This window comes from Hibiscus syriacus, unplaced genomic scaffold (assembly GCF_006381635.1).
Source record: "Hibiscus syriacus cultivar Baekdansim isolate YM2019G1 unplaced genomic scaffold, ASM638163v2 tig00111410_pilon, whole genome shotgun sequence".
Classification (NCBI taxonomy): domain Eukaryota; kingdom Viridiplantae; phylum Streptophyta; class Magnoliopsida; order Malvales; family Malvaceae; genus Hibiscus; species Hibiscus syriacus.
Window position 1 is genome coordinate 795,580 of NW_024063087.1, and position 11,854 is coordinate 807,433.

The following is an 11,854-nucleotide window of genomic DNA, read 5'->3' on the forward strand; positions in this document are numbered from 1 at the left end:
ATCAGAAAAGAGGTCAGAACAGAACTCAGAGAAAACATCCATGTGATAAAGGAACACACTAGAGGTTCCAGATATGGTTTGGAGATACTGGATAATCTTATCGGGCAGAGAAACACGGATCTTCAATATACATATAGAATGACGAAAGTTAGAATCACTATCGGAAGAGTTCATTAGCTAACGAAATCATCAGTTTTCAGGATCATATTGCATTCGGACATTTTTCGGAGGCACTAAGTAATCAAAAGGGTATTCAGAGTCCTTTGCATCTGAGACATTTGTGTTTTCATATATGACCGGAGTGGTTCTATTATTCAGGAAAATCAGAGGCATTTTTGGGTATTAGGTTCTTAGGGAATTCATAGTGATTTGAGCTGATAAGGGAGAAACGAAGATTCAGAACGTTTATGATTTGTATCGATCTATCGAAATATCGAGTTAACTCAAGTTGAATAACTCCCAGAACTAATACATGACGGTCGTCCATTCGTTGCCCTTCTAGGGTATTCACTCTTTAATACCAGCAATTATTGTCCATTGATCACCTTCAGAATCATAGTTGAATATATCTTAAGGAGACGAACAAATATTCCAAAGGTCTTTATTTCATTTCCATGTTTCAACGATATCAGCAAATGTTGACGTACTTGATTTGGGGTTCAAACCCATAGGAATAGTACATCAGGTAAGTTCATCAGAGTTTCCAAATTTATCCAAATCACTTACTTAATCCTCGGTCATTGAGGTTATTAAGTTCATTTATTAGTCGAGTCTATCCCGTTCACTTTTGAGTTTTCCAAAGAAACTTCGGACGTTTATGAAATTCAAATACATATAGAACTTGTAACACCCATATCCCGTATACCTTTCCGTACACGAAATACAAATGTCACATCACTTTTGAAATATTTTCTCTTTTAAAAACCCATAAAATTTTGTTTCCAGATTTTTAAAACATAACATTTTTAATATAAAACAAAACATTAATTGAAATATGATAAGAGGTTCTATTTAAATATAATTCAGAGCATTTTTCATACTTTAATTACATGCAACTATTTTTTTCCAAAACCACCCAATTTGTCTTATAGTTACTGACGAGTCAACCTTCATTGACGATATTCGTTGCTACGATTGCACTCCTTATTTGATTTGTCTCTTCTTTTACCTACGCGTGGAAGCAACACACGTTAAGTATTTACTTAGTGAGACATAATATTGTAAAGAAATCTTTATGCATACATAAATATGCCATATTTATTTAATTCGTACTAAATCATATTTTCCTTAAGGATCCTATAATCCTCCTCAGTTAAACTGTATTCTATTCATAATTATCTTAATTTTTTTAGTATGCCTAACATACCTATCTTTCTTTATATTTTTCCTTTTCCCTTTTATCTTTTTAGTCATAAATATTTATTTTCATTAAGAGCCTCCATTCATACTTACAATGCACCATTATGTATTTTCATATATGACATTCTTTCATGCCAATAATGCACCCATATGCATTTTATTTATGACATCCTTTCATGCCCTTTTATAAGCTATTATACATTTCATTTATGGCATTCTTTCATGCCCTTTTATACGCTATTATACCTTTCATTTATGGCATCCTTTACAACGTTATACATTGGCACACATCTAGTCTTTTACTCAAAGGCATTTAGCCTTTCATCTAACTGGCATAATTGACACCTTTCTATCAAATACGCAGCTAGGCCATTAATCTTTTATTTTTGAACTATTTTTACTCTAATAATTATTAATAATATCATTTAACTCTTTCAATTTATTATAAACCTTATACATTGCACCCTTAGTGCTAACATGGTAATTTACCAACTTCCTATTCATGTTCATTTATTAAGATGCACACGTAGTGCCTATACGGTAGTTCATCAACTCATGATGAATTCTTTCGGTTACACACATCGTATGTACGGTTATTTATCAACTCATGATGAATTCCGTGGATTCGCACACATAGTGCTTGTACGGTTATTCAAACAACTCATGATGAATTTCATGGATTTGCACACATAGTGCATGTACGGTTATTCATCAACTCATGATGAATTTCATGGATTTGCACACATAGTGCATGTACGGTTATACATTAACTCATGATGAATTCCATGGATTTGCACACATAGTGCATGTACGGTTATTCATCAACTCATGATGAATTTCGTGGATTTGCACACATAGTGTTTGTACGGTTATTCATCAACTCATGATGAATTCCGTGGATTTGCACACATAATGCCTTACGGTTATTCATCAACTCATGATGAATTCCGTGTATTTACACGTATAGTGCATGTACGATTATTCATCAACTCATGATGAATTCCGTGGATTTGCACACATAGTGCTTGTACGGTTATTCAATCAACTCATGATGAATTCTGTGTATTTGCACACGTAGTGCTTGTACGGTTATTCATAACTCATGATGAATTTGTAGATTTGCACACATAGTGTCGAAACGGTTATTCATCCACGTAGGATGAATTCCTTGAAATGCACACTTAGTGCCGAAACGATTATTTATCCACGTATGATGAATTCCGTGAAATGCACACTTAGTGCCGAAACGATTATTCATCCACGTATGATGAATTCCGTGAAATGCACACTTATTGCCGAAACGGTTATTCATCCACGTAGGATGAATTCTGTGAAATGCACACTTAGTGCCGAAACGGTTATTCATCCACGTAGGATAAATTCCATGAAATGTACACTTAGTGCCTAATTGGTAATCACCATATACATATTAAGCAATCATACATATATGATTAGTACAACATATAGTTACACAATTAAGTGCTCTCACCTGGCTTGCCTCTCTATTATATTCAAAACGCAATTCTGATTACTCAACTACTTTATCTTTGCCATTTGTTTTGCTTGACTCGAGAGCTTGATTTCGATCTACTCAAGCATCCAACAAAGACATGTACAATATCAATTGTTAGTATATTTCCTAACAATTAAACTTAAACATTACTCAATAAAACCTATTATTAACTTTTCTGCAACATTCTCAGCCTATATTACAATTTCTGGCTCCTCAGTATCGATACTCATACCATGGTATCGATACTACCATACTATGGTACCGATACTATGCTATGGTATCAATATCATTTTTGCATTATGTTTTGAAATGGTATCGATATCTTCCCTTCGGTATCGATACTGATTCAATAAATATGATACTACTTAGTAGATTCATTCTATTTTAGCCTATAGTATCGATACATTTCTATCAGTATCGATACCCTTACCTATAATTACCATTTTTCAGCTCTAATATCACTTAATTTTCCCTTCTAACCTTATACTTTTACCTCCAACAATACTATTTAACTCCTCTTTACTTAACCCAACTAACTTTACATCATTTTTTCATCTTTAACATCTAACATCTTTATAAAACATCTCAGCTCAAGAATCATACCATTTTTCTAAACATGTTTTTAATCATATCTCATGCTTCTAATATCTTGTTCAATCCTTTGACAAGTTAATTTTACTATAAATCTCAATAAAACACATATATCAACATATCATTCAAAAACCCATTTTTTATAATCTCCTATAAAACATCCAACACTTAGTTTTAACCTTATTTAATCTTTCATTAAGCTTACATATCACTTAGTGTTACCAAAGCAACCCATAATTTAAAGAAAGAACTAGCTAAGGGAAGTTTACCTTATGCTAGAGAGGAGAGCAATACAACGTGAAGAAGAAGAAGAAGAAGAAGCTTTACTTTTCTCTTTCCTCCTATTTATAATCCCTAATATATTTTTAAATTCATTTTCCCTCTTAAAAGGCCACAATGTCCCATTAACTTATCTATTGATACAAATTAGCCTAAATACAATTCCAAATTATTTCCTCATCTTTTACCATTTAATCAAATAAATCCTCACATTTTAAATCTTTTCAATAAAGTCACTTACATGAAAATTAGGGTATTACAGAACTTTAGTTCAGTTCTATTTTGTCATAATAATAAAGTCATATTGGTATTCGAGGTTGATTAGTTCATTTCAGAGTTGAGGGTATTAGTTATTCCAAGTTTTAGAGATACTTTAGGTCATTTTACACTTTAGGGGCATTTTGGTTCTTTTTCAGTACAATGGCATTTTCATAATTTATCCATGGTGCTCTTTTCGGTAATTTCATATCCAAATATTTCCAACATTTAACCTTTAACAAGATTAATAATAATTTACGTGTTCTGAGATTTATTGATTTACTGATTAAATCATTGAACTGAGGTTTATTCTATGTCATTCTACCTATTTCTTTTTCGAGTCGTCTGAGGCTTTTACAGTGTTTTGTCCTTAATCCAATTTACGTATGAGTCCAATGACAATTAATTAAATCTAATGGATCAATCATTTTCATTCATGTGCATACCAATTATCAATGGGTTCTAAAAAACATACAAAGGGTAGAAGAATATTACCTCGATTTTTCTGCCATATCGATCGACCATTTAACTTCATTCGATTACCCTAGAACTTTAATTCAATACCTAATAATTCCTCGGATACAAAGAAAACAAATTTACGTTAGAAACTGAACTTAAATGAGAAACCAATCTTGAATTCGAAGATAAAACCTTGAAAAACAGCTTACCGAGTGCAAATTTGGCAAAACGGACTTCAGATTTGAACTCATGACGTCAAAAAAATAAAATAGCGCTTTTCAGAAATTTTGACTTTTTCAGTCAACGGTTAGACCGGTCAACGGTTTAACTGGTCAACTCTGACCACAATCAATAGGTCGGGTCAAAGTCAACGGTTTGGGTCGGTTCAATAGTTCGGGTCGGGTCAACAGTTCGTCGGGCAGACAATTTGACTCAGTTCGGTTCAAGCCGGGTTGACCGGTTTGGGCCGGTCAAGACCGGCTGGATCGGTTCTAGAAGGATCCAAAGCTGGGGACAAGGCCCATGTGCACGTGAGGGCGCGTGAACCGGCAAGAAGAGGTATGGTCGGCGGCCGATTTCTCCTACAACTCCAAATACCCAATATCAACCAATAATTTAGCCAATAGCATCCCAAAATTCATCGAAATAAAGAAAAGAGCCGAACTATTACCCACGTCGACGACCAAACAAAATCAGCGACGTTGACGCGACCCACTGGTCGGGTCTTGAGCGCAACAGACCGGGGAACACAACTATGGAAGTGGTGAGGCGCAACGATGAGCGAGGCGGCCGAATTTGGGAAAATTGAACGACGGTGATAGGGATTCGTTCGATTTTTTGTGAGCTCCCCATTGTAATCGGCGATGATTTTTGATAGAATAGGGGTCGAGTTTTGTTCATCGTTCAACGGTGAGTATTTCGGTGGTCGTTGCTCGGGCTGAGGTGGTCGGACGGCGGCGTATTTGCCCGGGAAAGATGACCGTCGAGGGAGGCGATAATTTTGGGGAGAAATTAGGGATTTGGGATTTTTGGGGAAAATAATTTGAGGGTTACCCAATCGAATAATATATTTTTCACTGAGTCTAGAAAATGGGCAAATTCAGGTTCAAGTCCTTAAATTTTCCTTCACTTCCAAAATGGTCTACTAGCTTTGCGATTTTACACTTTAATCCTCAATTTCTTTCAAAATACTACTTTAATACATTACTTTATAATTTCTAAAACTTAGCCCCCTAAATTGGGGTGTGACAAGTACTATAGGAAATATTATTATTTTTTTAACATTTCCGGTAAAGCGCTACCTAAAACATTATTTGTTCTACCGGAAATGTTAATTTTGCTAGATAATTTCTGGTAGAAAAAAATAAGATTTTAGGTAGCGCCCAATATTAACATTTCCGGTAGAAAAAATAATGCTTAGATAGTGCCCAATATTAACATTCTGGTAGAACAAATAATGTTTTAGGTAGCGTTTTACCGGAAATGTTAAAAAAATAATAACATTTCCAGTAACGCCTTTTTTTAGCCGTATATTAAGCTGCCGCACTTGAGACTTCCCCCATCATTCATATACAAATTGATTTATAGTTCAAACGAATTTTGATTTAAAATAATTTAAATTTCTAATAATTCAAATAAATAATTTTATTTAAAATATTAAATTATATTCCTTTTTTTCAATTACCCTTTCCGGTCCCAAAGTTTCGCCTTGACTAATCCAGACTGACTCGCATCGCACATCTGGTTTTGGTGGGTGAGTCTCGGAACAGAGATTTTCTACATACATAAGGACTCGAATCTGAGACCTTGCTTAAGTGATATCAAGTTGCTTATCACTTAAACCAACCCCTATTTGTGTATTCCTTATTTTTTAAAAGTTGACCGAAGGTGAATTATTCTTTTATTTTAAAAGAATTATTTTATTCATTGTTAAAATAAAAAACGAGAATTTAAGAAGTGATTTTATTGGTAAATGAAATGTTATTTTTTTAAAATAATTCAGATTTAAGCGACTTTATCTACATATATGAGTTTATTTATATTTAAAAATATACGTAAATACTATATTTTAATTATATTAGAATCTTAATAAAAATTGAAATAAAAAACGACCAAAGAGGTCCTTTTTACCATTAATGGATGGAGGTTCCATTCAAAACTCGGAATTGAGTTGGACATGGACAACTCAATAACCCAATTTTAAGTTGAAATCCCAAAAATAATTCATTAGCGATTTGCAACCTACTTTTTCCACTGCAGCGTTCAATGCATCTATCTGATATCTTGTATTCAATCACCCCATCTCCATCCAGGATTTCCTTTTCAAAATTTCCTCATATATATAACAGTGTTATAGTTATTGAAATAATTAACAGTAAATGAATACGATCAAATAGAAAAATAAAATACATCAAAATTTACATGAAAAATTCAAAAAGAAAATAATTAAAGAATAACGGAAAAATGTACAAAATCTTAATCTCTACTTTCTATTTATATAGGATCAATGGATTATACTACTACGCCCACCTTACAAGTCTCGCACTTTTTTTTTTAATTATAACTTCATAAATTGATCTAAGAAATTAGATCATAAATCTATCAAATAATGTCTGAGAAATCAATAGAGAAAAAACATAGATAATATTCTGCACAAAATTCTATATATAGAAAAAAAAACAGCTACAATGGCATACAGTGTTTCCTTAATTAATAACTACACTAATTGGGATTTGGAACGTAAGAACAAGGAGCAAGCCTATTTTTATAGACATTATTATAGATATAGATATAGATAGGTAGATAGATAAAATTAATTTATATAATGTAAAATTCTTTTAGTTTTATATAAATTTATGATGTTAGATAAGTAAAAATAGATGGTTAATATTAACTTTTTATTTTTTCAGTGAATATTTCTCATTTCTTATGGTTAATCTTAGTCATCTATTTACATCTATTTAGCGATACTAAATCCGTTTAAAATTAAAAGAGTTTATATTGTGTAATAAGATCTTATTATATATATATATACTAATCATCATTGTAAAGTTGACTGCTCTGTATACCATTAAGTAACAGAAGGTTGAATCACTGGTGATGATCTTCCAATTAAGTTTATATTGTAATAACTCTCCATTCGGGTTGTAAACGAGTCGAGTTGAGATTGAGTATTATTGAGCTCGACTTAATTCGAAAATTATAAAATGAAATTCAGCTCGGCTTAAAAACCAGCGAGCCTAAAATTTTTAAGTTTGACTCGAACTCGAAACCATAAATTGAAGCTTGAAAAAACTTGAAATTAAAAAAAAAATCTTAAATTTAACTCGGATGAAACTCAAACTTTAAATCGAACCTTAATACATGAAAACCTTACACTATATTTTTTTTAAAAAATCAACATATAAATATTAATATTATTAATAATTTAATTTTATTAAAAATAAAATTTTAATATATTATCTTTTTCGAATTATTTACGAGCTCTTTGAATCGAGTATTAAATAACTCGTTTCGACTCGTTAAGAACTCGAGTTTAGGTCGAGTTTAGGTCGAGTTGAGATCAAATCTATTCAAATCGAGTATTTATTGAACTTTGACAAAATCAATTCCAAAATTAATCACGATCAGTTGGTGATGGTTATCATGACCTTTAGTGATGATCAAAAAATATTTTTGAGAGAATATATATATGTTAGTAATATAATTTTTTTTTAGTAGAAATGACAAATAAAATTTTAGATTAGATAAAATCAGTAAAATAAATAATTAATGAAAAAAATTAAATTTGACTGTGAATATTAGCGCATCCTCAGTACGCTGTGGCTTCGTCAGTGTCGGCCTCCACCCTTGGGGTACACAACTTTCTCGGAACAATGGTTTTTTCCAGGCGACGATGATTCGATAAATCGGGGAGAATACTCATGATTTCCACTCGTTTTGATCTTCCCTTCTAACTTGTACGAAAAATTAAGCACTCCATTGGGCTTCCCATCCCTGTTGCGAACCTGGTAAGTGAAAAATCTCACAACCCCACTAAACTCGTCGATCAAACCCTTCAATGGAACGCGTACTCCGCCGATTGTTCGATCAACCAAACCATCGGCGCGCAAATCGAACTTGAGAAAGAGATGATGGATTTCGTCCGGGGGCAAGTTTCGGAGGTCGAACTGGAACAAGTGGTTCCACTCTGGGTTTTTGCCTCCTCTGTCGATTGATGTCTTCTGACGCTGGAGATGCTTCTTTTGGTGTTCTTCTTTCTTCTTTGATTGTTGTTCGTTGATGATCACCATGGAAACGACGGAGTAGGCAGAGAGTTTCTGGAAGAAGTTGAAGGCCTTGAGATCTCTGCAGGAGATGAGTTTGAGTTGCAGAGAGGTCCAATCCATGGCTGTTTTCGGTTCTCTCACTTCAAATGCAGAGAGAGCGAGTTTGAGAGAAGAAAAAGAGAAGAAAAGTTAACGGGGAAACCAAGTCGGGTCAGCTAAAGTGTGTAAATTGAAATTCCACGGGGTAAGACTGTGTAGGGCGAGAGAGGTTTCGTTCCCATTAATTAAAGCAGTACCAAGTTCCACCGCACGTTATTTGTTTGGGTCCACAAGTCAACGAGTGAAAACCTAGCTCTTGCACTTCTTTATAATAATTTTTTATTAGTTTCTCCTTATTACAATATAATATTCATTTAAAATCTTTTTTAATCATTTACAGTGTACACATATTTTACAAATAAAATTATTCGAATTTAAAATTTTAAAAAAATAATATTTTATTTTATCATCGATGTCACTTGATAGGTTCTAAAACTCTAATCTTGGTGTTACTTTCTCTTTTTTCATGTCATCAATCATTGTATGAATAGTTATAATATTCGTGTAAATTTTTGTTTTCACTATTAAATTTTTAAAACTAACGAATTGATTACTAACTTATTGATTTATAATAAATGAATCACTTGATGTCAATTATCGTTAATGTGGTGATAAAAAACTTATCATTCGTTAATCAACATTGATCGCCATGTTGGAGAACCCGTTGGATTAACAGGTCACCTCTAAAAGAAACACGAGGAAGGTATGTCACTCCACATGGACTCTACTGCTTCATGTCGGCCGCCTTCCAAGACGGAAAATGAAAATGATGTCATGACTGAGCGATGGGGAAGCGATTCAGACATATTGAGATATTTGATCTTGAATCGAAAGCTTTCCACCCAGTGACTGAGTTGTTGAAACTGGGTTTTTATCATTTTAATCCTTTTGTCTCTCCTAATTATAAGATCCACGGGTACATGTAATCACCAATTTTTATCCCTAGCCATGCCTTGCCACCACCAACTACAACACCACCATGCCCTGCCACCACCAATCAGCCCCACCAAATCCTCAACAGTAATTTTTTATTTTTATTTTAGAGATATGTAAATGGGTTATAAAAAACCTCAATAAATTAGTGTAAAATATTGAAAAAAAACCCTCCCCCAACGGATTTCTTCCTCTCTTTCCCAAAATTTAAATAGAAGACAACATTTTTAAGGTTTTTTTCTTTCTTTTCTTTCATTTTTCAGCAGTCTTTTTTCTTGAGAAATAAAAACGAAAAGAGTAAAAAGAAAGGGGTGTTTACCTTAGGTGTTATGGAGGCTCGGCTCTAGGTTTCGGATTTAGAGGAGACGAGTTGGTTGTTGTTTGGGGTGTTCTCGGCAAAAGAAATAGGAGGAAAGAATGGAGTTTTGGTTACTTAGACCGTAGCTTGGCTTTCCTCGGTCACTAGGGTCTTCAGTCGAAGGTTAGTGGTATCCCAAGCTCGGTGCCGGAGCTTTTGTGGCCTTCGGGTTGAGGTTTTACGCTGCCTATCGCGCATGGTGAGAGGGAGAGCGTGAGAGAAGATGAAAGGGGAATATGTTTTGTTTTTTTTTTTTTCATGTGCTTCTCGGAGTTGATAAAGGGGATTTTAGTTTTAAAACTTTTGGGTAAATCACCTTCACTCCTCTGTATTTTAGCACCCTTTTGCACTATGGTCACTTATTTTTTTTATTTATTTCGAATATACATGATGATTTTACTAACTTTTAATTTGGTCACTATTTTAGCTATGTTATTTATTTCGAGTTAACTACTAACTTTTATTTTATTGCATATTAACCACTGACATTTATTTATTGTTGATATTTGATTCGACCTTGTGACATTTATTTATTGTTGATATTTTATTCGTCCTTGTGGTGACTCGATCCCGGGAACGATCCACATTATTATGGTTTGGATTCTATTAACCACTAATCGCTAACTTATTTATTTATTTATTTTATGTTAGAACTATAATACGACCTTGTGACAACCCGCCCCTGGTACGACTCACATTATTTACACTCTGAGTTAAATATTAAAAAGTAACACTAACATTTTATTTTTATTGCTCTTTTGTTTTTGTTATTTAAATTTTATGCACATTTAATTTTCTATCCTTTAGTTTTTATTTATTTAATTTTAGTCCTTAAATTTTATTACTTTAATTTTCTTTTTTTATTTCTATCCTTTATTTTTAAGAACCTTAATTTTAGTCCTTTGATTATTGCACTTTATTTTCTGTTTATTTTATTTTAGTCCCATGTTTCATATTTTTTATCACATTGAATGCTTTATTTTGTTATCTTGCATTTTGGTCCTTATGTTTATTTATAATTTTATTTTATTTAAGCACTTATATTTGTGATACTTATTTTTTATCTTTGCTTTTTATTGTGTATATTTTTTCCCATTAAAGTCCAAACCTTTATCATCTAGCATGATTAATTAAATTTGTCAAAATATGTGTTTACTTTGTTTAATATATTTAAGCTCTAAAATATGTTTGTCCATGCCTACTTTAGCTATATTCACAATTAGATAGATTGAAATATTATATTTAATTCTAAGATTTAATTTTTTTGTGCATTTAGATATAGATATTTCAAATATATATGAAAGTCTCATAAGCATAACTCGATCAATTTCATAATTGAATTAAATGTAGTATTTATATATTTATTTATTTTAAAATATTAAGAAATGATCTTCTTAAGATAACTAGATGTTGTGTTCCGATATTTTAAAATAAATAACTACTCTACTAGACAACCTAAAAAATTGAATATGCTTAAATTAAATCAAGAATAAAAGGAAAATGAAATGTTCCTTTATTTAAACTTGTCGAGATAATTCGTCTAATTTTTATTAGGGATTTGGTCTCGACCCTTTTAAATAATTGAACATCCCTTATCTTTTTTAATTAAATTTGTAATTTGGATTAATTGGCATTTTTATATTTTTGGTCGAATCAAATTATTTAATCTCGAATTCTTGGGAGAAATTATTATATTCTTTTTATTTCAGTTGGAAAGAGAAATATCCGTCCTAAAGT

General features: G+C 32.4%; 1 protein-coding gene across 1 annotated transcript; it reads right to left on the reverse strand.

Annotated features, from left to right (window-relative positions):
- Window positions 1-8,258: 8,258 nt before the first annotated feature.
- Window positions 8,259-8,951, reverse strand: LOC120162907. Its single transcript, XM_039172965.1, has one exon. The coding sequence runs from the start codon at window positions 8,845-8,847 to the stop codon at window positions 8,290-8,292; it is 558 nt and encodes a 185-aa protein (XP_039028896.1). The 5' UTR covers window positions 8,848-8,951; the 3' UTR covers window positions 8,259-8,289.
- Window positions 8,952-11,854: the final 2,903 nt, after the last annotated feature.

Excerpts from the sequence above, each read along its gene's own strand:
- LOC120162907 (XM_039172965.1), bottom strand. The coding sequence starts at position 8,847 with ATGGATTGGACCTCTCTGCAACTCAAACTCATCTCCTGCAGAGATCTC.